This window comes from Eumetopias jubatus, unplaced genomic scaffold, assembly GCF_037043125.1.
Source record: "Eumetopias jubatus isolate StellerSeaLion01/CBP00866 unplaced genomic scaffold, mEumJub1_p1.0 scaffold_13, whole genome shotgun sequence".
Taxonomy (NCBI): Eukaryota; Metazoa; Chordata; class Mammalia; order Carnivora; family Otariidae; genus Eumetopias; species Eumetopias jubatus.
In genome coordinates this window covers 52,852,467-52,878,839 of record NW_028274819.1, presented here as the reverse complement: position 1 = coordinate 52,878,839, position 26,373 = coordinate 52,852,467, and the positions used below count along the sequence as shown (strand labels likewise).

The 26,373-nt window shown below is 38.0% G+C and overlaps 2 protein-coding genes across 2 annotated transcripts; both read right to left on the bottom strand.

Moving 5' to 3' along the window:
* Positions 1–6,514: 6,514 nt before the first annotated feature.
* Positions 6,515–22,283, bottom strand: LOC114218619 (olfactory receptor OR51C1-like). Its single transcript, XM_028115785.2, has 2 exons — positions 22,166–22,283; positions 6,515–7,503 (listed from the first exon to the last, which is right to left on the bottom strand). Exons 1-2 carry the CDS (start codon positions 22,281–22,283, stop codon positions 6,515–6,517), a joined length of 1,107 nt encoding a protein of 368 aa, XP_027971586.2.
* Positions 22,284–23,277: 994 nt separating this feature from the next.
* OR51F1 (olfactory receptor family 51 subfamily F member 1) lies at positions 23,278–24,223 on the bottom strand. The gene is given in 2 exon segments (XM_028116054.2): positions 23,278–24,136; positions 24,138–24,223. Coding segments are annotated over 2 exon segments (945 nt in total).
* Positions 24,224–26,373: the final 2,150 nt, after the last annotated feature.

The window sequence follows — 26,373 nt, the reverse complement described above, 5'->3', positions numbered from 1 at the left end:
ACTGGAAAGTCTTGATGAGATGTTCACTAAGCCAAATGGTAGTGCTGTGAATACCCTAAATTGTCTTCTCTTTGGCTTCTCAAAGCCTGGTTACTTTTCTCATAGTCCTAGTAATTGGCTGGAATCCCATTGGTCCTTCATGGACATTTGAGCCACTATGCCTCCAACCACTTGATTTGGAGAATGTATTCCTGCAGCTGTGTTATACCTACACAATTTTACCTCCTTAGTTATTGAAACATTCCAGCTCCAAGTTTATGATACCTCTTGTGACTACCTGTTGTATTGTTGACTACTTATTTTTATTTTATTTTTTTTTTTAAAGATTTTATTTATTTATTTGACAGAGAGAGACACAGCGAGAGAGGGAACACAAGCAGGGGGAGTGGGAGAGGGAGAAGCACGCTTCCCGCTGAGCAGAGAGCCCGATGTGGGACTTGATCCCAGGACTTTGGGATCATGACCTGAGCCGAAGGCAGACGCCCAACGACTGAGCCACCCAGGCGCCCGACTACTTATTTTTAAATCTCTAGCTACTATTGCTGTCTAGTCTCAGCTTTATTCCTGCTCTCACAGGCTGCTGAGATTCCAACATATCTTACATCTGAGGCTGCTCAGTTTGGCACATGTCCTTGGTCTTGTCATTTAATGTTGATATTAAGGATGACTGAATTAATCTCCATTATTTTTTTTCTTACTCTATGCAGTTGCAGTTTAAAAAAAAAACCACAGAAACAAGCTTGTGGGCATTACTTAATATCCTTAAATATTTGAGAGATTATGGAAAGGGTCCCATGCAGAAATTTCAGTTGTGTAGTATGGTCATTATGGAATAGTTACTATGGTGATTATGAGATGATTGATTCATGCTCCATAACTATTTGACTGAAAAGTGTATTAGGTGGAATGAAATCAATCTCTCAGTTTTATGGCATCATTCAAAAATCAATATGCAAAAATAAAAATAAAAATCCCTGTGTATCAGATAATTTTCAAAGAATATTTTAAAGGCTATATGTATATATATAGAAGGATTGGGAAATTATTCGAAAAATAATGCCCTTATGGCTGGAATTATCAATACAAATTTAAGTAAATTTAATTTAAATAAAATAAATACTCAAGAAAATTAATATTGAAAACCAGTGTCCATTGGCAGGACAGTAGCAGCAGTAGGGTTCAAGAAAACATACTATTTTGGTTTTCGAAGTTTCTTCTAAGGCAGCATAGGACATTGGCTTTAATTTATAACATTTTAGAGTAATGTAGAATTCTAGAATTTCTATTTATTTATTTATTTATTTATTAAAAAGATTTTATTTATTTATTTGACAGAGAGAGACACAGCGAGAGAAGGAACATAAGCAAGGGGAGTGGGAGAGGGAGAAGCAGGCTCCCCGCCAAGCAGGGAGCCTGATGTGGGGCTCGATCCAAGGACCCCAGAATCATGACCTGAGCCGAAGGCAGGCGCATAATGACTGAGCCACCCAGGTGCCCCAAATCCTAGAATTTTTAAATTGGAATGTACCTGAGAGATATTTTAATTTCTTCCATAGAATGACATTATATTTATCACATGGTCTTCTTATGATAAAAGCAACTGCTTAATTTTATTAGTCTTATTCCTATCAAGTTGAATTGAAGGGATGGGTGTATAAAGAAAAAAAGAATGGTTGGAAATGATAAAGTTTAGAATCAGCCAGGAGAAGAGAAAACCAAGAGCAAACACATGGTTGTGTTCAAATGGCTGAAATGTTATATTTGAGAAGAATTACATTTGATCCTGTGCCATACAGAAGGCAAGCCTAGAGCCAGCAGGAGGGAACTTATAAAGCACTAAGGAGTGCTTTAACACATGGAATGATCCAGAAACAGTGGAGGACTGAGCTTCCAGTACTACATGTCAAAACAGTCACTTTAAGCACAAATAATGAAAATTCATTCAGTCATTCAGAAAATATGTACTGCACATCTACTATGGATCAGAAACAGGAAATTAAATGTTAAGCACAATGATGTCTCCGACCCTGAAAATTCTTAGTTGACTAGGAGACACAGACAAGTAACATGGAATTACATAGTGTAAAGAATAAATCTAGAATGCTATGAGAGCACATAAAGAAGACACCAAGCTCACTGTGAGGGATAAGGAATGGTTTCCAGTAAATAATGTCTAGATTGAGACCTGAATTCTAAGCAGATTTGGCAAGAAATGGATTTAGGTATGTGTATGTGTGACAGTTAGTTTTATATGTCACCTTGACTGAGCCACAGAATGTCCATATATCTGATTAAATGTTATTTCTGGGTATGTCTGTGAAGGGATTAGCATTTGAGTCAGTAGATTGAGTGAAGCAGATTACCCTCCCCACTGTGGATGGGCCTCATTCAGTTAGTTGAGCGCCTGAATAGAACCAAAATGCAGAGGAATGAAGAGTTCTCTCTCTTTCTGCCTGACTGCTGAGCTGGGATATGAGTCTTCTGCCCTTGGGCTGGGACTTACACCATCGGTGCTCCTGGTTTTCAGGCCTTCATATTTGGACTGGTACTAGAGCATGGGCTTTCCTGGATCTCTAGTTTATAGATGGCAGACTATGGAACTTCTATCTATCTATCATCTATCTTTCTCATTGGTAAATTGGAGATAATAATATAGTTGCTTGGAAGGGTAACTATCATTTATGAAATCCCCTACAATCTGTCAAGCTTTACATGAATTTTGTGCTTTATGTGGATTATCTTAATTAATTTGAAAACCATATTGTATATAAGCTTCCAATTCTTCATCCCAGGAAGGTAAAAATTAGATAAACAAACTGCAATGTTTCATACAGTGGGAAAGCTAGGATTTGAATTCCATTTATGTAAATTTAAAATTGGTTAAAATTCTACTATGCTGCATGTCAATACTTCTTGATGTGGTGAAATTTGTAGAATAACATTAAAACAATAAACTTTTGGGCGCCTGGGTGGCTCAGTAGGTTAACCATCTGTCTTTGGCTCAGCTCATGATCCCAGAGTCCTGGGATCGAGTCCTGCTCCCTGCTCAGTGGGGAGTTTGCTTCTCCCTCTCCTTCTGCCCCTCCCCTCTGCTCATGCTCTCTCTCTCTTTCTCAAATAAATAAATAAAATCTTTTAAAAAATAAACTTTTATGTTGCATATGCATGTGAATTACTAAAATGTCAAGTATTCATGTGATATTTTCCCCCCTTCAATAGTCTTGCACTACCACTGTTCCTTGGCTCTAAATACTCATATAAATGCATATGTATTAGGGTTTCAAACACTTGATATTTGATAGATTTGTTTTTCACTTCCTGATTTTTGTTGCTTTATTTAAAACTTATTTCCTTGTCAATTGAGGAGAGATGGAAAGCTATTATTTCCTTACATGCTAAATTATTAAGACCACTGGTAAAATTAATCATGTATGTTAGATAATGATGTCTCCTGGAGTCATGGATTTGAGCTATGGATACTTCTATTAGTGCTGCTCATTTTCATAGCCACTGCTGACATATTTAACCTAACTTAATTGACTTCAAATGCATCTCTTCATTATCAGTCTGGCTTGAATGTCTTGATCTCTTTAAGAATATTATAGTAACACTACATTAAAAACTTATGATGTACTATATGCTGGCTAACTGAACATAATAATAATAAAAAAGAATATTATAGTCTGTTATTCTGAAAGGACCAGCATCATCCCTACTATAAGAAAAAGAACTAAAATCCCATGCCTTACTAATAATAAATCTCTATTATTTTTGGATGAATTATTTATCTCTTTGAAATTCAACATTGGGATTTGGGGATATCCCATATTTTATGTTTTTGCTTAAAGAAATTATATTGTCTTACTTTTTATGACAGAATTCTACATTGATGACTCAAATTCAATTTTGGGGTTATTCAGACTCCCCACGTCTAGTATCATGGACAAATACACTTTGGATATTTTATCTTATCTAGGGAATCCTAGCCAGATTTTAAACTGACCACATGTTCTGGATTTTTTTATTTTCAGAATTTTACTGTTTATGAGTTTTTTTTTTTCAGAATTGAGATTCAGTGCATTGGAAAGAATCTCTGTTTTTTATTTCTAAGCTTTGTTGACAACTCTACAATACTAGGACATTTCCAGAGTAAATGCTTAAATCAAAGGCAGTGCCACAGAATCTTATGTTTGCATCTTAGAAATACTTCCTCTAATAAAGCCAGATTTCTTGTTGCAAGATGAGCCCACATAAACCTAACATTAATGTATATCCACTGTCTTTCTGTTGCCCCTGTACTTACATCAAGTGAAGATGATGAGGAAGAGACAAGGATCTGAGGTATCATTCACATCTGAGGGGAGGGTATCTATGAGAAACTCATTCTCAGGAGAATCATTTGCCTCTTAGAAAAATCTGTTCCTAAGGGATCTCTTTCTGGTCAGCTGTATTTTCTTGTTTTGCTTTTGTGCTTCAAAAATACTCTGCATTGCCTAAATCTGCTTGCTGTCCCATGTGGTTTAACGTACTGCAATTGCTAAGGTGGTTTTCTTTTTAACTTGCTATGAACAATATTGAAATATATGCCAGGAAAATATAAATATTGAAGAAACATGGAAAGTGTATGAATATAGTTTTCACACCTACTTTGGGAAGGAGACCACTGAAATCACTTGATATACTCTGGTATTTTAGATCCAGTTTTTCCACAGAGAGAAAGATTTAAAGATTATTCTCTCCCCCCACCATTCCCTACAGAGATCAAAACAAATAAATATTGTATTGAAGATAATAAACAAACAACAGAGAGATATACAGTTATATCTTGTTATAGTTCAGTGGCTTCCCAAACCGGCTGAGTATTAGGCATACCTGGGGATTTTGTTATAAATACAGGTTCATAGGCCTCATCCTTGAACTAGAAAATAAAATATTTTAGGAGTGGGGCTCAGGAATCTGCACTTTCATAGATTTGGGGTTTTTAAGAGCAGTTTTAGGTTCACAGCAACACAATTCAGTGGAAATTACACAGTTCCTGTATACCCCTCACCCCAACTTATGCATAGCCTCCTCTATCATCAAAATTTCGGATCAAAGTGGTGCATTTGTCACGATCAGTGAACTTGTCTTTGGCACCTGGAAAATTTTTTTTAATTATGTATAGTAGTTGGTTCTGTGAAACCATTCATGAAAAAAAAATTGGCTTAAATTACTCTTAGTCAAATTGGGCCATATCCAAATTGGCATAAATTCCAGAGACTGTGCTCTCAAGTTCTAAAATAGCCCTTTGCGTATGTGGTTTGGAAAGTCAGAACTATGATCAGTTGCTGGATAATATAGGTAGAAAAATTGGGATCACTTGTAAGAAAATGTCTTACACATGCAAAATGAATTAAATGACACTTAAATTGTTCAGATGGACTATTTGATAGTCTGTTATGTTCAGTTCAATTCAACAATTACCACTGAGTATCTGCTATGTGAAAGGTATTCTGCTTAGAATTGTAGAAGCTTTAAGGCTTTTTTTTATTTAGGGAATTTATAAACTTGTGACATCCTTTGTATTCATATTCATATTCATATTCATATTATCCATATAATCTAAAGTCTATAAAGGCAAAAAAGATATTGGAAAAGTTCTATAAAAGGCAAAATATGGGGCACGTGCATGTCTCGGATGGTTAAATATCTGCCTTTAGCTCAGGTCGTGATCCTCGGGTTCTGGGATGGAGTCCCTCATCAGGCTCCCTGCTCAGCGGGGAGTCTGCTTCTCCCTCTGCCTCTGCTTCTCCACCCTGCTTGTTATTTCTCTCTCTCTCTCTCTCTCTCAAATGAATGGAGTCTTTTTTTTTTTAAAAAAGGCAAAATATGGGAAGGAGAGATCAAGTGTCATTGGGGAAATCATAAAAAAATTAATGAAGAAGATATTTAAAGATGAGCCTTGACATATAAATAGACTTTGGAGGTGGAAGATGGGTGTCAAGGTTGAAGTAGAGTTAACAATGAAGCTCACCATTAAGAAAGTTGCATGTACTTGAAGGAACAGTTAGCAGACTGGTATTCTATGACTGCAGAGTATGTGAAAAGAGAAAGAGGTAAATTTTAAAGGAAATTTGAATCCAAATTGTGGAGGACTTTGTTAGAGATAGGAATGGTGTATGAGAAATAAACATGGAAGAGATGCTTATTGGTTTCTTACTAAATTTTATTTGTGCTGGATATTTGAAAAATTAATTCAAAATGAATGTTGTGTAGTTTTGATAGAAATAGCAGAGAGATAGGAAGTCAGTTAGTAATCTGTAGGAATAGGGTAACTGAGAGGTACTGAGAATCTGACTTAGTATTTTGGTGGTAGGAAAGGTAAGATTGCCTTAGGTAGGACTAACAGCACCGTGGAGATGTTTGAATTAGATGACACCTAGTTCCACCCAACTCTAAAATTGCATGGGTTATAACTCCAATTTATGATCAAATTTCACTGACTTTGAAATAGGTCTTTATGGGCCAGTAATTGTTAAATATGAGTTCCCTTAGAACACACAAGTTTGAGCACAGCTTTTTCAATCTGCTTTGTTTTCACACTGTAGATGATGGGATTCATCAAAGGGGGAATGAGCAAGTAAATATTAGCAATCAGTGTGGGCACGTATGGTGGAGAACGTTTTCCAAATCTGTGAACAAAAGACAGGCTGATTAAAGGGATGTAGAATATGGCCACAGCCGTGATATGAGAAATGCAGGTGCTGAAAGCCTTTTTCCTCTCCTCTGGAGATGCAATGTTGAGAACTGAATGAATGATCAGGACATAGGAAAGCAGGATAAAGATAGAGTCCACTCCAGTGGTAGAGATGATTGCAATTAGTCCAAATGCACTGTTGATCTTTGTGTCTGAATACAAGAGCTTCATCACATCAGGGTAGAAGCAGTAAGAATGACGGAGCACATGACTTCGGCAGAATGATAGATGCTTGAGAAGCAAGACTAGTGGTGTCAGAATGACAGTCCCCCTGGTAATAACTGCCAAACCAATCTGTGCAATCCTTGCATGAGTTAGAATGGTAGCATATCTCAATGGGTTGGAAATGGCCACAAAATGATCAAAAGCCATAGCCAGGAGCACTGAAGATTCCATGAAAGTGAAGAGGTGAATGAAGAACATTTGTGATAAGCAAGCATTAAAGCTGATCTCTCGGGCATTGAGCCAGAATATACCTAGTACTGTCACCAGTGTAGAGATGCATAAGCCTATGTCAGTGGTGGACAACATGGAGAGGAAATAGTACATGGGCTCATGGAAGCTTGGCTCAGTGAGGACTACGAACAGGATCAGGGTATTCCCAGAAAGAGCAGTTAAATAGAGGCAACAGAAGGGGATCGAGATCCAGGCATGGGCCCATTCAAGTCCAGGGACCCCAGTCAAGAGGAAGGTAAGGAAAGTAGAATTATGGGAAATTTGCGTTATGATCCGCAGGAGCTGAATTCTCTTGTTAAGATCTTGATTTTCTAAATTTAGAATTTAAAAATTACTTTTCAATTTTAATACATATTTAGTCAAGTGCTCAAAACTTTAGAGTATAGCTTAATTGAGTACAGCTTAATGCATTTGTATGCACTCGTATAACTACTTTCAAGATAACCGATAGAACATTACCAGCAACCCAGAAGGCTTCCTAATGCCTCATCCGCATCAATATCCTCTCATATTGTAACCATTATTCTGACTTCTGTTACTATAATGACTTTTCTCTGTTCTTGATCTTGATATAAATAGAGTCATGCAGTATATACTACTTGCATCTGGCTCCTTTCACTTGGTGTTATGTCTGTGGGATTCATCACTGAAATAAGATATTTAATTAAGTTCAATTTAATTTCATACTCAGCTAAATTTGTTGTTTCTCACTAATTTGGACTCTTATCAATATTTTTGTTACATTTTTTATCCTTCAACTAGATTATAAGTTTATACTTATTAATATGGTCTCATGAGAATAAGAGTTTATTTTTAGCTAAACTTTGCTTAGAATAATTCTTTGCTCATAGAAGATATTCAATATGTTTTTGCTAATTTCTATTTTATTTGCCCTTCCTGAAATACTCTAATGATGAGTAGGTCTAAGCCTAAGAAATAATTGATTAATTTTGCCTTGCAATTTTAGAATTATTAAACCCATATTCTAAGTGAAAATTTATTTTAACTTAGCAGGGAAACATTTCTTTTCAGGGATAACCTAAGAATCCACCATAGATAATGCCAGCTCATCCTGTCTCATGACATAAGTTTACTATAGGGAACTGAGGGAAGATGCTTCAGTTCCATGGATCTGAAGCTTGATACTCTTCTTAATTTATAAACTAAAATACCACCTTGTTTACCATTATGGAACCTGCCCCTGTCATGGTAAAAATCAATGAGGAAAATGATAATCTTCTTTTGTAGCATGTATACCCTGGTCTTTAATCTGACTTTTGATTTCTTATAGGGTTATTTGGATATATATTATATGAATGATAAGAAGATGTTCCATACAATGATCTAAGTATTTTACATAGATTACTTCATTTGAGCCTTGGACAAACCTAAGGGAGAAGTATTTTTATTTGTTACAGATGCATAAGGTGAAGTTTAGAAGTTTGGATAAATAGCTGAAGGTCATAAAAGCTGAAAGAATTGATGCTGGGAATCAGAGAAAATAAGACTTTAGAACCTGTGCTATTAACAATTACACTGCACTTTTGGGGGTGGGGGGATGGGTTAGCCCGGTGATGGGTATTAAGGAGGGCACATATTGTACGGAGCACTGGGTGTTATATTATAACAATGAATAATGGAACACTACATCAAAAACTAATGATGTACTGTATGGTGACTAACATAACATAATAAAATAAAATTTAAAAAACAAAACAAAAAGCAAACAAACAAAAACAACTACACTACACCTTTCAATGATAATAATAATGATATAATTCTAGTTCAATAATAATATAATACCATATCAATAAATAAGACCAATGCGTTAGAGATATCTATGTTTGTAAATCTTCTAATTATTTAATGTTTCTATGGTTCAGAGTCAAAACAATTTTATGTCAGGATTGCATATGTATTGTATAATATGTAAATAAACTAATGAGGCTTAATTTAATTTAATTTTATTATTTTTTTAAAGTTTTTATTTATTTGACAAAGAGAGAGACAGAGAGAGCAGGAACACAAGCAGGGGGAATGAGAGAGGGAGAAGCAGGCTTCCTGGTGAGCAGGGAGCCTGATGCGGGGCTCAATCCCAGGGCTCTGGGATCATGACCTGAGCCGAAGGCAGACGCTTAACAACTGAGCCACCCAGGCACCCCGAGGCTTAATTTTAGCAAATTATAAGTTCTTAAGCGTATTGTCAGATGCTATAATTTAAATTAATTCATTGGATGTTATAATTTAAATTAACCCATGGTGGGGTGCATGGGTAGCTTAATTGGTTAAGTGTCCAACTTTTGGTTTCATCTCAGGTCATGATCTCAGGGTTGTGTGATTAAGCCCCGCATCCAGCTCCATGCTCAGCATGGAGTCGGCTTGAGATTCTCTCTCCTTTTCCCCCTCCCCCCATTCATGCTTTCTCTCTCTCAAATAAATAAATAAACCTTAAAAAAAAAAACCCTCTTTAGGATATCTGTTGTTCCTTTAGAGGCCATCCATGATAATTTCTTTTTTTTTCCATTTTTATTGTTATGTTAATCACCATACATTACATCATTAGTTTTTGATGTAGTGTTCCATGATTCATTGTTTGTGCATAACCCCCAGTGGTCCACGCAGAATGTGCCCTCTTTAATACCCATCACCAGGCTAACCCATCCCCCCACCCTCCTCCTCTCTAGAACCCTCAGTTTGTTTTTCAGAGTCCATCGTCTCCCATGGTTCGTCTCCCCCTCCGACTTACTCCCCTTCATTCTTCCCCTCCTGCTATCTTCTTTTTCTTTTTTCTTAACATATGTTGCATTATTTGTTTCAGAAGTACAGATCTGTGATTCAACAGTCTTGCACAATTCACAGCACTCACCATAGCACATACCCTCCCCAATGTCTATCACCCAGCCACCCCATCCCTCCCACCCCCCACCTCTCCAGCAACCCTCAGTTTGTTTCCTGAGATTAAGAATTCCTCATATCAGTGAGGTCATATGATACATGTCTGATTGACTTATTTCACTCAGCATAACACCCTCCAGTTCCATCCACTGTTGTTACAAATGGCAAGATCTCATTCCTTTTTATGGCTGCATAATATTCCATTGTGTATATATACCACCTCTTCTTTATCCATTCATCTGTCAATGGACATCTTGGCTCTTTCCACAGCTTGGCTATTGTGGACATTGCTGCTATAAACATTGGGGTGCACGTACCCCTTCGGATCCCTACATTTGTATCTTTGTGGTAAATACCCAGTAGTGCAATTGCTGGATCGTATGGAAGCTCTATTTTCAACTGTTTGAGGAACCTCCATACTGTTTTCCAGAGGGGTTGCACCAGCTTGCATTCCCACCAACAGTGTAGGAGGGTTCCCCTTTCTCTGCATCCCTGCCAACATCTGTCGTTTCCTGACTTGTTAATTTTAGCCATTCTGACTGGTGTGAGGGGGTATCTCATTGAGGTTTTGATTTGGATTTCCCTGATGCCGAGCGATGTTGATCACTTTTTCATGTGCCTGTTGGCCATTTGGATGTCTTCTTTGGAAAAATGTCTGTTCATGGCTTCTGCCCATTTCTTGATTGGATTATTTGTTCTTTGGGTGTTGAGTTTGAGAAGTTCTTTATAGATTTTGGATACTAGCCCTTTATCTGAAATGTCATTTGCAAATATTTTCTCCCATTCTGTCAGTTGTCTTTTGGTTTTGTGGACTGTTTCTTTTGCTGTGCAAAACCTTTTTATCTTGATGAAATCCCAATAGTTCATTTTTGCCCTTGCTTCCCTTGCCTTTGGCGATGTTTCTAGGAAGAAGTTGCTGTGGCTGAGGTCGAAGAGGTTGCTGCCTGTGTTCTCCTTTAGGATTTTGATGGACTCCTGTCTCATATCTAGGTCTTTCAACCATTTGGAGTCTATTTTTGTGTGTGGTGTAAGGAAATGGTCCAGTTTCATTCTTCTGCATGTGGCTGTCCAATTTTCCCAACACCATTTGTTGAAGAGACTGTCTTTTTTCCATTGGACATTCTTTCCTGCTTTGTCGAAGATTAGTTGACCATAGAGTTGAGGGTCCATTTCTGGGCTCTCTATTCTGTTCCATTGATTGATGTGTCTGTTTTCGTGCCAGTACCATACTGTCTTGATGATGACAGCTTTGTAATAGAGCTGGAAGTCCGGAATTGTGATGCCGCCAGCTTTGCTTTTCTTTTTCAAGATTCCTCTGGCTATTCAGGGTCTCTTCTGATTCCATACAAAATTTAGGATTCTTTGTTCCATTTCTTTGAAAAAAGTGGATGGTATTTTAATGGGGATTGCATTGATTGTGTAGATTGCTCTAGGTAGCATTGACATCTTCACAATGTTTGTTCTTCCAATCCATGAGCATGGAACGTTTTTCCATTTCTTTGTGTCTTCCTCAATTTCTTTCATGAGTATTTTATAGTTTTCTGAGTACAGATCATTTGCCTCTTTGGTTAGATTTATTCCTAGGTATCTTATAGTTTTGGCTGCAATTGTAAATGGGATCGACTCCTTAATTGCTCTGTCTTCTGTCTCGTTGTTGGTGTATAGGAATGCCACTGATTTCTGTGCATAGATTTTATATCCTGCCACTTTACTGAATTCCTGTATGAGTTCTAGCAGTTTTGGGGTGGAGTCTTTTGGGTTTTCCACATACAGTATCATATCATTTGCAAAGAGTGAGAGTTTGACTTCTTCTTAGCCGATTTGGATGCCTTTGATTTCTTTTTGTTGTCTGATTGCTGTGGCTAGGACTTCTAATACTATGTTGAATAGCAGTGGTGAGAGTGGACATCCCTGCCGCGTTCCTGACCTTAGGGGAAAAGCTCTCAGCTTTTCCCCATTGAGAATGATATTCGCTGTAGGTTTTTCATAGATGGCTTTTATGATATTGAGGTAGGTACCCTCTATCCCTATACTCTGAAGAGTTTTGATCAAGAAAGGATGCTGTACTTCATCACATTTTTTCTCTGCATCTATTGAGAGGATCATATGATTCTTGTTCTTTCTTTTGTTAATATATTGTATCACGTTGATTGATTTGCGGTTGTTGAACAAACCTTGCAGCCCAGGGATAAATCCCACTTGGTCGTGGTGAAGAATCCTTTTAATGTACTGTTGGATCCTACTGGCTAGTATTTTGGTGAGAATTTTTGCATCCATGTTCATCAAGGATATTGGTCTGTCATTCTCCTTTTTAGTGGGGTCTTTGGTTTGGGGATCAAGGTAATGGTGGCCTCATAAAAGGAGTTTGGAAGTTTTCCTTCCATTTCTATTTTTTGGAACAGTTTCAGGAGAATAGGTATTAATTCTTCTTTAAATGTTTGGTAGAATTCCCCTGGGAAGCCATCTGGCCCTGGACTTTTGTTTGTTGGGAGATTTTTGATGACTGCTTCAATTTCCATAGTGGTTATAGGTCTTTTCAGGTTTCCTATTTCTTCCTGGTTCAGTTTTGGTAGTTGATACATCTCTAGGAATGTATCCATTTCTTCCAGGTTATCTAATTTGCTGACATATAGTTGCTCGTAATATGTTCTTATAATTGTTTGTATTTCTTTGGTGTTGGTTGTGATCTCTCCTCTTTCATTCATGATTTTGTTGATTTGGGTCATTTCTCTTTTCTTTTTGATAAGTCTGGCCAGGGGTTTATCAATCTTGTTCATTCTTTCAAAGAACCAGCTCCTAGTTTCGTTGATCTGTTCTACTGTTCTTTTGGTTTCTATTTCATTGATTTCTGCTCTGATCTTCATTATTTCTCATCTCGTGCTGGGTTTAGGCTTTATTTGCTGTTTTTTCTCTAGCTCCTTTAGGTGTAGGGTTAGGTTGTTTATTTGAGACCTTTCTTGTTTCTTGAGAAAGGCTTGTATTGCTATATACTTTCCTCTCAGGACTGCCTTTGCTGTATCCCAAAGATTTTGAACAGTTGTGTTTTCATTTTCATTGGTTTCCATGAAGTTTTTTAATTCTTCTTTAATTTCCTGGTTGACCCATTCATGCTTTAGTAGGATGCTCTTTCGCCTCCATGTATTTGAGTTCTTTTGACTTTCCTCTTGTGATTGAGTTCTAGTTTCAAAGCTTTGTGGTCTGAAAATATGCAGGGAATGATCCCAGTCTTTTGGTACCGGTTGAGACCTGATTTGTGACGTAGTATTTGATGAATTCTGGAGAATGTTCCATGGGCACTAAAGAAGAATGTGTATTCCATTTCTTTGGGAGGGAATGTTCTGAATATGTCTGTGAAGTCCATTTGGTCCAGTGTTTCATTTAAAGTCTTTATTTCCTTGTTGATCTTTTGCTTAGATAATCTGTCCATTTCAGTCAGGGGGGTGTTAAAGTCCCCCACTATTATTGTATTGTTGTCAATGTGTTTCTTTGCTGTTGTTATTAATTGCCTTATATAATTGGCTGCTCCCATGTTAGGGGCATAGACATTTACAATTGTTAGATCTTCTTGTTGGATAGACCCTTTAAATAGGATATAGTGTCCTTCCTCATCTCTTATTACAGTCTTTGTTTTAAAATCTAATTTGTCTGATAGAAGGATTGCCACCCCAGCTTTCTTTTGGTGTCCATTAGCATGGTAAATGGTTTTCCACCCCCTCACTTTCAATCTGGGGGTGTCTTTGGGTCTAAAATGAGTCTCTGGCAGACAGCATATCAATGGGTCTTGTTTTTTAATCCAATCTGATAGCCTGTGTCTTTTCATTGGGGCATTTAGCCCATTTACATTCAGGGTAACTATTGAAAGATATGAATTTAGTGCCATTGTATTGCCTGTAAGGTGACTGTGACTGTATGTTGTCTGTGTTCCTTTCTGGTCTGTGCTGCTTTTAGGCTCTCTCTTTGCTTAGAGGACCCCTTTCAATATGTCTTGTAGGGCTGGTTTCGTGTTTGCAAATTCCTTTAGTTTTTGTTTGTCCTGGAAGCTTTTGATCTCTCCTTCTATTTTCACTGAGAGCCAAGCTGGATATAGTATTCTTGGCTGCATATTTTTCTCGTTTAGTACTCTGAAGATATCTTGCCAGTCCTTTCTGGCCTGCCAGGTCTCTGTGGATAGGTCTGCTGCCAATCTAATGTTTCTATCATCATAGGTTACTTATCTCTTCTCCCGAACCGCTTTCAGGATTTTCTCTTTGTCTCTGAGACTCGTTAGTTTTACTATTATTTGTCGGTGTGTTGACCTATTTTTATTGATTTTGAGAGGGGTTCTCTTTGCCTCCTCCATTTTAATGCCTGTTTCCTTCCCCACATTAGGGAAGTTCTCTGTTATAAATTGCTCCAATATACCTTCTGCCCCTCTCTCTCTTTCTCCTTCTTCTGGGATCCCAATTATTCTAATGTTGTTTCGTCTTATGGTATCTCTTATCTCTCGAATTCTGCCCTCGTGATCCAGTAGTTGTTTTTCTCTGTTTTTCTCAGCTTCTTTATTTTCCATCATTTGGTCTTCTATATCGCTGATTCTCTCTTCTGCCTCATTTATCCTAGCAGTTAGTGCCCCCATTTTTTATTGCTCCTCATTAATAGCCTTTTTGATTTTGACTTGGTTAGATTTTAGTTCTTTTATTTCTCCAGAAAGGGTTTCTTTAATAACTTCCATGCTTTTTTCAAGCCCAGCTAGTATCTTTAAAGTCATGATTCTGAACTCTAGGTCTGACATCGCACTAATGTCCGTATTGAATATGTCCCTGTCAGATGGTACTATCTCTTGTTTTTTTTTGTTGAGGTGATTTTTTTCATCTTGTCATTTTGTCCAGAGGAGAACAGTTGAAAGAGAGAACAAAATGCTAACAGGGTACCAACCTCCCCAGAAAATATACTCTAAAGAAATCAGAAGAGAGCTGAAACCAGGGGAAAATAAAGGGAAAGAAAGAAAAAAGAAAGAGAAAAAGAAAAAGATAAAAACAAACAAAAACAACAGAACAAAAAAAACCAGAATATGATCAAATATGATCAGGCTGGTGCATAGATCAGTGGCACGCACTAGATTTTGGGTGTATTTTGGTCTTTTAGAAGAAAGTTCCTCCCAAGTTTTTAAAGAAAGAAAGACTTATATATGTACAAAATAAAGGTTGATACAATGCAGGGATGGAATATGACTGTAAAGATGAAAAGTATAAGAAATTTTATAAAAAGAATCGAGAAGATAAGAAGTTCTTTGAAAAAAGAAGAGGATATAAAAAAAAAGAAAGCAAAAAAAAGGAGAGAATGTGATCAGGCAGGAGACTAGAACAAAGCCATACACTAGAGATTTAGGGTATATTTTGATCTGTTAGAAGAAAGTGTATCTCAAAATTTTAAAGAGAGAACAACTTTTATATATATATATATATATATATATATATATATGCCAAAAATAAGGGTAACTACCTTGAAGGGATAGAATATGAAAATGAAGGGATAGAAAAATGAAAAATAAAAATGTTTTTTATAAAAGGGATTGATAAGATGTTGGTTGAAAAAGGGAAAAAGGAAAATTCAAAAAAAATTAACTTTGACAGACTAAAGAATCATGGGAAGAAAGCCATGAATTCTATGTGCAGTTTTCCCCTAGTGCTGGAGTTCTGCTGTTCTTATTGTTCGGTAAACTTGGTCTTGGCTGGTTGTTCATGTTCATCCTCTGGGGGAGGGGCCTGTTGCCGTTGTTCCCAAATGTCTTTGCCGGAGGCAGAATTGCCCCGCCCTTGTCATTTGGGGCTAAGTAATCTGCTCAGGTTTGCTCTCGGGAGCTTTTGTTCCATGGAAGCTTTACCTACAGCTTTGGAGGACGAGAGTGAAAATGTCGGCCTCCCAATCTCCGCCTGGGAGGAGCCCAGAACTCGGGGCCCTGCTCCTCAGTGCACCCCCAGAGAAAAGCAGTCAATCACTCCTATCTCCACAGTCTCCGGCCGCACTCCATGCTCACCTGGCCTGTGACTGAGCGTTTCTATCTCTGGCACCGGACTCAGTGTGGAGTCTCCAAACCTAGCAGATCCCTGCAGTGTGCTCCGGTGCCACTTCTCCCAGGGGAGGAAGGAGAGCCTCCTCAGATCTGCCGCTTGTTGGGTCCCTGCTGGAGGAGCAGTGGCCCGACTCTATCCCCGATCACAGTTTATGGCAACCCCGAGCTGAGAGCCCACACCTCAGCTCCCTCTTTGCAGCTGGCTTCCCTGCTCCGATACCTGGCGCTCTGCTGCACTCAGGCACCCCTGGTCTTTCTGTGACCCCGAGGGTCCTGAGACCACACTGTCCCACGAGGGTTCCACCCCCCACTTAGCCACTGGAGCGACGTCCCTCAGCGGAGCCGAGTTAAAGTTCCGATTTTGTGCTCCGCGGCTCTATCACTTGCCAGAAGCGGCCGACGGAGGCCCCCTCCCCTGCCGTCTATCCTCCCGATTATTGCCTCGGATTTACTTCTCTGCATGTCCTACCTTCCAGAAAGTGGTCACTTTTCTGTTTAGAGAGTTGTTGCTATTCTTTTCTTCGATTTCCTGTTGAGTTCATAGGTGTTTAGAATGGTTTGATCCCTATCCAGCTGAATTCCTGAGACCAGATGAAATCCAGGTCTCCTACTCCTCTGCCATCTTGCTCCGCCCCCCTGTAAACTCTGTAATTCAAAGATAGGGACTGTTTTATTTATCATTTATTTTTTAATTAATTTTTTTTTAGGATATGTTAAAGATTTATTTATTTTAGGGAGAGAGAGCGCACACATGAGTGGGAGGGGCAGAGGAAGAAGGAGAGAGAATCTCAAGCTGACTCCGAGCTGAGCGTGAAGCGGGATGAGGGCTCCATGCCCCTTACTCCGAGATCATGACTGAGCCAAAACCAAGAGTCAGACGCTTAAATGACTGCACCACCCAGGTGCCCCTGTTTTATTTATCATTTTAATCTGTTTCTGGCACACTAAGTGTTCAGTAGTAAATTATGTGAAGTATTATACCAAATACAAAATGCTGAGATTTCTCCTATGATAAAAACCTGTTTTTACCACCTAGCCTATCTGTTCCATTGCTCCCCAATTCCTTCTCTTACCTAAAAAATAGTTTTCCTCCACTTTTCAGCCCTTCTTTGATTCCAGTCTACAAGCTCTTTATCAGTCACGTTTCCCTACTGTTTGAAACCCTACATTTTATTTCCTTTCTTCTGCCTGTTACTCACTTATTAACTCAGTATAAAGAAGACTATTCTAACAGAGTTGTTCAGAGGTGGCATGAGCTTCCTGGGGGCAATACTGAATTTCCTGTTTGATTGTATTCAGCAAAGTTAGATCTCCATTTAAGGAAGGTGAGGGTATTCAACTCATGTGTTTAGACTAGATGTTTTTTTAAAAAACTTGGAGATATAATTCATATACCAGGCAATTTATCTATTTAAAGAGTATAGTCAGTGGTTTTTTAATATAGTCAGAGTTGTGCAACTATCACCACAACCAATTTTAGAAATTTTTACTACCTCTCCCACATACACACAAAAAATTCCATACCCATTAGCAGTCACTCTCCTTTCTACCTCCGTCCCCTCCACCGCCAGCCCTAAGCAACCACTAATCTACTTTCTGTCTCCATAGATTTGCCTGTTCTGGACATTTCATATTCATGGAATCATGTAATATATGGTCTTGCATGACTGGCGTTTTCTTTTTGTTTCTTTTCTTTTCTCTTCTCTTTTTTTCTTAGCATAATGTTTGCAAAGTTCATCCATATTGTAGCATGTATCAGTACTTCATTCTTTTTTATGGCCAAATAATACTCCATTGCATGGGTATACCACATTGTATTTATCCATTTATTGTCAGTTGATGGACTTTTTGGTAATTATGAATAATGCTGCTATGAACATTTTTGTACAAGTTTTTGTGGGAGCCTATTCTTCTTGGGTATATACCTAAGAGTAGAATTGCTGGGTCATATGGAAACTTTGTTTACCCTTTTGAAGAACTGCCAGGCTGTTTTTCAAAGTGGGAATTGTACATTCCCATCAGCAGAGTGTGAGAGTTTGATTTTCTCCACATCCTTGCCAATACTTTCTCTCTTTTTTTTTTATTATAGCATCCTAGCCGGTGTAATATAGTGTATCTCACTGTGGGTTTAATTTGCATTTTTTGATGACCAGTGTTGTTGAACATCTTTTCATGAGCTTATTGGCCATTTGTATATCTTCTTTGGAGAAATGTCTATTAAGAGGCTTTGACCTTTTTTAGTTGGGTTATTTATCTTTTTATTGTTGAGGGGAAGGAGTTCTTTATCTATTTTGGATACTAGAACCTTACCAGATGTATGATTTACAAATATTTGCTCCCATTCAGTATGTTGTCTTAACTTTCTTGATGGTATCTTTTTTTTTTAAGATTTTATTTATTTATTTGACAGAGAGAGATAGCAAGAGCCAGGAACACAAGCAGGGGGAGTGGGAGGGGGAGAAGCAGGCTTCCCGCTGAGCAGGGATCCGATAATGGGGCTTGATCCCAGGACTCTGGGATCATGACCTGAGCCGAAGGCAGATGCTTAACAACTGAGCCACCCAGGTGCCCTGATGGTATCCTTTGCAGCCGAAAAGTTTTAAAATTTGAAGTCCAGTTTACCTATTCTTTCTTTATTTGTTTGTGGTTTTGGTGTCCTATCCAAAACCATTGCCTAATCCAAGGTCACAAAGATTTATGTCTGTTTTCTTCTAAGAGTTGTATAATTTTCTTACATTTAGGTCTTTAATCAATTTTGAGTTAATTTTTAAAAATAGTGTAGGTAGGGGTCCAACTTCATTCTTTTGCAGATGGATATCTCGTTGTCTCCATACTACTTGTTGAAAGACTGGATGATTTTTTTAAGCCTCCTTCTGACTCTGAAGATTACATGATGCTTTGTAGTACATTAGTTTCTGTTATTGTCTAAATAGGTGGATAGTCAAGATTTCATAGGATGGCCATCCTTTTCTCAAGAATACATTGTGTCTAAAAACAGGGATTGTCATTGGTCTTATATCAGTTTCTTAAACTTCTCATTTGCTTTCAATTCTGCCCTTCTTTGATGATGATTTATTTATTTATTTTTAGGATTCTGGTTTGCTTCTGGTCTTTGACAGCTCCATTTTCTTTTCTTCCTCTTTTTGCACATAAGTACACCTATCCCACCAACACTTTTAATATGGGAATAGTTCACTCACTTTATTTTTTAATTTTTTCATTTAGGTAACTTGGAGTTTCTTCTCAAGCCTGACTGTAGCCTAATAAAAATTTCTTCTGAATGTCCCACCAACACCTGGATCTTAGTGTGTGAAAAATGTGTACTTAGTCTTCCCCTTGTCATAAGCCTACCCAGTTTTTTCATTATCTTCTCTTAGTGTATTAAACTCCTAACCTTGGAGTTTTCTGACCCTTTCCCTCTTTAGTTCTATATTCTGTTCAATAGTAAATGCTGCTGATCATTCCATGCTCAGAGCCCTTGGATCTGTTGCTTCCTCCTTATTGTTATAGCCAGCCCCTCAGGCCCTTACATTTTAGAGCTTAATTACTGCCTTCTTGTTGATTTCTCATACCCTAGTTTGTCTCTGCATTAGGCCCTATACTCAAATGCTAGATTTAATCCCTTTCAGGTACCCTTTTCATTAAGTCATTTCCCTGATCTTAGACCCAGAGTATCAGATTTATCTACCACAAGTTAGCATTTAAACCCTCCACCTCCACTTCCCTCTCCTTATCTCTTGTTACTTCCCTAAATGGGGCCAAACTAATTTGGTAGTTAGCCTTCTTTATTCTTTATTCTTATTTCTTTTTCCTCATCTCTTTCTTGTTGCAGAGTTCTTCTTTCCTTCTGGCATGCCTTTGCTTCTTTATTCTATGTCTAGTTCCCTTCAATGATTGATCCCATTTGACTCCTTTTTCTTTTTCTCTCTTTGCATTCTTTTAATGCTTAGACGTTTGGTTTATCTAGTAATGTCCATGATACCCTGTCCTTTTTTGTTGGTGTTTGTTTTCAATATACTATTTTTTTAAAATTCAGTGTGGGAACTGTTGTTTCTATTTTATTTATGGCTTGCTCCTAGAGTCCTGAACATAGTACTTGTCCTATAAATCTTCCTGGCTGACAGACTATAGAAGTTTTGGGGCGAGAGGTATAGTGTTTAACATTGTCAGCATTTTTTAATTTTAGAAGTGCAAAAAAATATTTTTGTGCCATTACCTGACTTTTATTTTTAATTTTCTTTTGTTTTATACCAAGTTTTGGAGACTGCATTCTCAGTACAGTATAATGAAGTTGAACAACGTATATTACTACAAATATTAAATCTAGTTTATTGAACACTAGCCATCTGATCTATCATATTCTCTCAAGAGAAAGGTTAGCTTTTTGGATGCTGGCTAGGCATTTTTTTTTGAAGGTGCATTATAGCCTTAAAGCCATTACTCACCATTTAATATATTAAGATCCTTGACAATTTAATAGCTACATAGTCACCACCCAGAATAAGGAGTGTTGACCTGGTTTTCTTCTGTCTGAAGCTCTACTTTTGTTGCTGTCCTCTTGAAAAGCACTTCTTCCCATAAATTCCGTGTCTTCCAAAGTCAGTATTGGGAGGGAAAGGAGGATTATCGGAGTGGAGCTGGCTGAGAGAGGGATACAAGATGGAGAGCAGCTCCCAAACCTAGTAGGGGCTGGCTGTCCTACCTCCCTGCCTGCCCGCCCGCCTTCTTTCTTACCTGAGGAGCACCGTTGGCTTAAAGACAGTCATCAGTTTATGTCACCTTATTAACATCATGAGTGCAAGTTTCTTGTTCTTTTCTCTTTAACCCTTTATCTTCAGTCCACATGCCCATTCCCTTTCCTGTTCATATGTACCTACTGTGTTTATGTCCCTATACCTACATATTTGCTTGGAAGACCTGTAGTATAATTATGATGTCTTCAGCTTACATAATGGTATTTGCTTTTTACTCAGTGCTGTGCTTTTTAAGAGATTCATGTTGGTGTAGGTACATCTAAAGTGTGATTTCTAAAAGCTGCATAGAATTCCATATTTGTATCCACTCCATTTTGATTTTTCCATTCTTCCAGTTACTGAAATCAAAGTTTCTTCAAGTAACTGCTACATTATCGTCACAGCAAACCTTCTCACACAGTCTATAAAGTCTGTAATTTGTACATAGGCCATTCTATTTGAGAATGTCTCTGAAATTTACCCACCAAAGTGGGCTCACGGGCTCACACAGGACAGAGACATACTTAATGGCACTAAGATCTCCTAGCAGAGTGGCTGTGTCTGTTTACCCTCTTCCAACATCTTTGCCGACCTTTGCTGTTATCCACCATTCTAATTTTTGCCCTTCTGATCGGTATGAACAATGCTATCTCATTATCTTAATTTGTATTTTACTCATTGCTTTTTCTTTGAATTTGATCATCTTTTCATTTACTTGTTAGTCACTTCAGCTTCTTTTTCTGTAGGTTCCCTACCCATAGCTTTTGACCATTTTTCTTTTGGGTTTCTTGTGATTTTCATATAAAATTGTAGGAATTCCTTGTCTATTCTAGACATTTAATCTGTCAATTTTGGATGTTGCAGGGGCTTTTCCTTGTCTGTCATCTATTATAGCTCTGTTTGTGGTATTCTTTATTGTACAGAAATCTGTAATTTTGTTGAAATCAAGTCTAACAGTATTTCTCTATATAGTTTGTATTTTTGGAGTCTGATTTATGAAGTCTTTCTTCTCTCTCATGTCTTCTGCTCTGCAGTGTTAGCTCCAGTGGTTTTTCCCCACAACCCTGTTTACATGGCCTTTTGAAGAGCGGTCTTTCCTTTCTTACCTGTGGCTCTCAGGTGGCTTGGCAGTTGGTGTTAATGCGCGACTGCCCCTGATGCAGGAAAAAATGCAAGACAATTGATGCACGCTTTCTCTAAACCCTGTGCTTCTACTCACAGAACCCTGTGACCCTGTTTGTGCTACATGAATCCTGTCTGCCCAGCAAAAGCTGATGGGAAAGGGATGCATACTTCCCCAAGCAGAGTAATCAAAATCTTTCTCCAAGGAATTTGAAGTTGTGACTAGTCTCTGCTGGCCTCTTGAAGGACATGCAAACTGAAGGGTTTTGGGGTGCCCATCTTCATCCATGTTCACAAAGAAGCTAGAGAAATGGTCTGCCAGAAGGGAGAATAAAGATCTGCACAGAGAAGCACAGGAAAAAGCCTATGGCCCAATAGAGAGGGAGACAAAAGTAGACTGTGAGAGTAGCTGTCCTGGATCCTGATGGCTTTCCAGTTTCTTGTTCTTTTCTCTTCTGAGACCAGATTGCACTTCCTTTTCTGTAGTAGTTAGTGATGGCTAAATGCTGTAACAGATTCCAAAGTGTATAATGGCCCTAACACAATAGAAGTTTATTTCTCACTCACATAAACAGGTCCAGATGGTTCTAAGTTGGTTGGGTGGCAACACTGGAGGACTCTGTACCACACAGTTATTCAGGAACCTAGATTGATGGAGCCTCTGCCATTTTCATCACATGACTTCAGAGGTCTCCCTAGGTCAGCATGAAGCCTGCAGATGAGAAATGAATGTGGAGTTTAATACATGGGAAGTTTTATAGGCCAGGCCTTGAATCAGCACATATTACTCCCATTCGTCTGGCTGGAACTCCGTTGCATAGCTACATTTAACTGTATAGGAAGCTGAAAAGTGCAGAGAGCCTGGATTCAAATCTCAACCCTGAGCCAAGTTAGATGTCTGGTTGATGGTCTACATGTCTTTAGGCCTCAGTTTCTTCATCTCTAAAATGTAATTAACATTATTATATATTTCATTGAGCTGTTTGAAGATTAAATGGAATATGTCTTAAAAGCTGTTGGTAGAACAGATAGTATAAAGTAGTCACTAAATGTTAATTACTTTGAGTACTTTTATTATTGTATTACTAATGTTTTCATGTTTCCCTTATTGGACTATAAAATTCTTGGGGTGTAACATATTTTATGACTGAAGACACAAAAATGCCCTCTAAATATTTGTTGAATAAAGGAATAAAATGACAAAAACATATCTGATAGACAGTAATGTACCAGAGTTGCTTTTCTACAGTGAAAGTCACTTTTTTCAGATTTTTCTCAAGCAGTTATCTCTGTTTATTTTGTAAGGAGAAGACTGAGTATATAGCCTTGCAAATCTGTTTTGTTTTTACACTATAGATTATGGGGTTGAGCATGGGAGGCAAAAGCAGATATATATTGGCCATCACCGAATGGACAACTTTGGGGGCTGATGGACCATAGAGATGTACCAAGGACAGGCTCATCATGGGGATGTAGAAAACAGCCACTGCTCCAATGTGGGAGACACAGGTGTTAAAGACCTTATGTCGCTCTTCAGGGGAGGCAGTACTGAGGACAGAGTGAATGATCAAAATATAAACCAGGACAATGCATGGTGTATCTACTCCTGTGGTCAGGATGAGATCAATTAATCCACAGATGCTGTTGGCCCAAGTATCTGAAAATGCTAATTTAATCACATCTGGGTGGTAGCAGTAGGAGTGGGAAAGGACATTTGCCCTACAGAAATAGAGGGGCTTCAAGAGCAAAAGTAGTTGTACTATTAATACTATAGTGCGTATAATCATTAACAGGCCCATCTGAATGATTCTAGAATTAGTGAGAATGGTAGCGTACCTCAGAGGATCACAGATGGCCACATAGCAGTCAAAGGCCATAGCCACCAGCACCCCAGATTCTATGAAGGTAAATCCATGAAGAAAAAACATCTGGATAATGCAGTTATTTAGATTGATTTCAACTGCCTCAAACCAGAGGATACCTAATGTTGACATTGTAGAAACAGTCAAGCCCAAGTCAGCAGCTGAAAGCATGGAGAGGAAATAGTACATGGGCTCATGAAGACTCTGCTGGGTAATGATGACAAATAGGATCATGCTGTTCCCAGAGAGGGCAATGGCATAGAGACAACAGAAGGGGAGAGATCCACACATGGACAGACTCTAGGCCAGGAATGCCAGTCAACAAGAAGGTTGGAAATTTAGATGTCAAGTTGCTTAAGAGATCCATGTTTTTCTAGATTTGTAACATTTGTCCTCACAATTATCACATCCTATAGAAATAATAAATTACATTGTCACACACAAATACCTAGATAAATTTTCTTTTGGTTAGGAAAGCTATCTAGGTCATGGATAAGTACTCTATCATTGAGAAAACTCCAAATCAAACTCTATTTTAATTATATATATATATATATATATATATTTTTTTTTTACTCTTAAATTCAAGGAAAATGTCTAAATAATCTTATATATTTTGATGATAATTACATTGACAGATTTATTTTTTTAATTAATTTATTTTTTATTTGTCTATTTTTTAAATTTTATTATGTTAGTCACCATACATTACATAGTTTTTGATGTAGTGTTCCATGATTCATTGTTTGTGTATAACACCCAGTGCTCCATTCAATACGTGCCCTCCTTAATAACCATCACCAGGCTAACCCATCCCCCCACCCACCTCCCCTCTAAAACCCTCAGTTGTTTCTCGGAGTCCCTAGTCTCTCATAAAATCGGAAGGGGAGACAAACTGTACTGATAGAATTTTAAATACCATTAGATCGTAAGAGTCTATGAATAGACAATTAATATATAATAAATAATAAAAATCAATGCATTCAATTTTGAATATGTTGTTTGTGAATGATTATGGGAAACCCACCCAAAGATTTCCATGGATCTTCAGTGCCCACGTGGGTGTGAATTTCCAGGCAAAAGTCTCCAGAACATTTCAGAGTTATCACTATATGTGCCATTTTAATTCAACAGTGTGGGTGAACCACCTCAGAGAGTACATTTACAAGAGAAAACCAATGAAGACAAACTCCACAGAAATTATTGGAAAGGACTATATACACTAAAGCAAGATAAGGCTAGACAGCTTTACAGGAACCATTAAAACCAAAAGAGATGGTGTCACGACTGGGTGTTACATGAAAAACAATGTCAAATTGCTTAAGTGGTCAGGTCCTCCAAGAATTAAAAAATTCAAATGTTTATACTCTATGTGGAAAACCTAAAGACTCCACCCAAAAATTGCTGGAACTCATGCAGGAATTCAGTAAAGTGGCAGGATATAAAATCAATGCACAGAAGTCAGCTACATTTCTATACACCAACAACGAGACAGAAGACAGAGAAATTAAGGAGTTGATCCCATTTACAATTGTACCCAAAACCATGATACCTAGGAATAAATCTAACCAAAGAGGGAAAGGATCTGTACTCAGAAAACTATAGAATGCTCATGAAAGAAATTGAGGAAGACACAAAGAAATGGAAAAACGTCTCATGCTCATGGATTGGAAGAACAAATATTGTTAAAATGTCTTTGCTACCTAGGGCAATCTATACATTCAGTGCAATCCCTATCAAAATACCACCCACTTTTTTCATAGGACTGGAATGTTGGAAAAAGAAAAGCAAAGCTGGTGACATCACAATTCCAGACTTCAAGCTCTGTTACAAAGCTGTCATCATCAAGACAGTATGGTACTGGCACAAAAACAGACACAAAGATCAATGGAACAGAATAGAGAGCCCAGAAATGGACCCTCAACTCTATGGTCAACTAATCTTTGACAAAGCAGGAAAGAATGTCCCATGGAAAAAGGACAGTCTCTTCAACAAATGGTGTTGGGAAAATTGGACAGCCACATGCAGAAGAATGAAACTGGACGATTTCCTCACACCACACACAAAAATAGACTCCAAATGGTTGAAAGACCACAGTGTGAGACAGGAATCCATCAAAATCCTAAAGGAGAACACAGGCGTAAACCTCTTCGACTTTCGCTGCAACAACTTTTTGTTAGAAATGTCTCCAAAGGCAAGGGAAAGAAAGGCAAAAATGAACTATTGGGACTTCATCAAGATAAAAAACTTTTGCACAACAAAGGAAACAGTCAACAAAACCAAAAGACAACCTGCAGAATGGGAGAAGATATTTGCAAATGACATATGAGTTAAAGGGCTAGTATCCAAAATCTATAAAGAATTTCTCAAACTCAACACCCAAAGAACAAATAATCCAATGAAGAAATGGGCAGAAGACATGAACAGACATTTCTGCAAAGAAGACATCCAAATGGCCAACAGACACATGAAAAAGTGCTCAATATCACTCGGCATCAGGGAAATCAAAATCAAAAC

Excerpts from the sequence above, each read along its gene's own strand:
- LOC114218619 (XM_028115785.2), bottom strand. The coding sequence starts at position 22,283 with ATGGATGAAGATGGGCACCCCAAAACCCTTCAGTTTGCATGTCCTTCA. Across the intron at positions 7,504-22,165 it reads TGATTACTCTGCTTGGGGAA|AAAATCAAGATCTTAACAAG; the intron begins GTATGCATCCCT and ends TTCTAAATTTAG.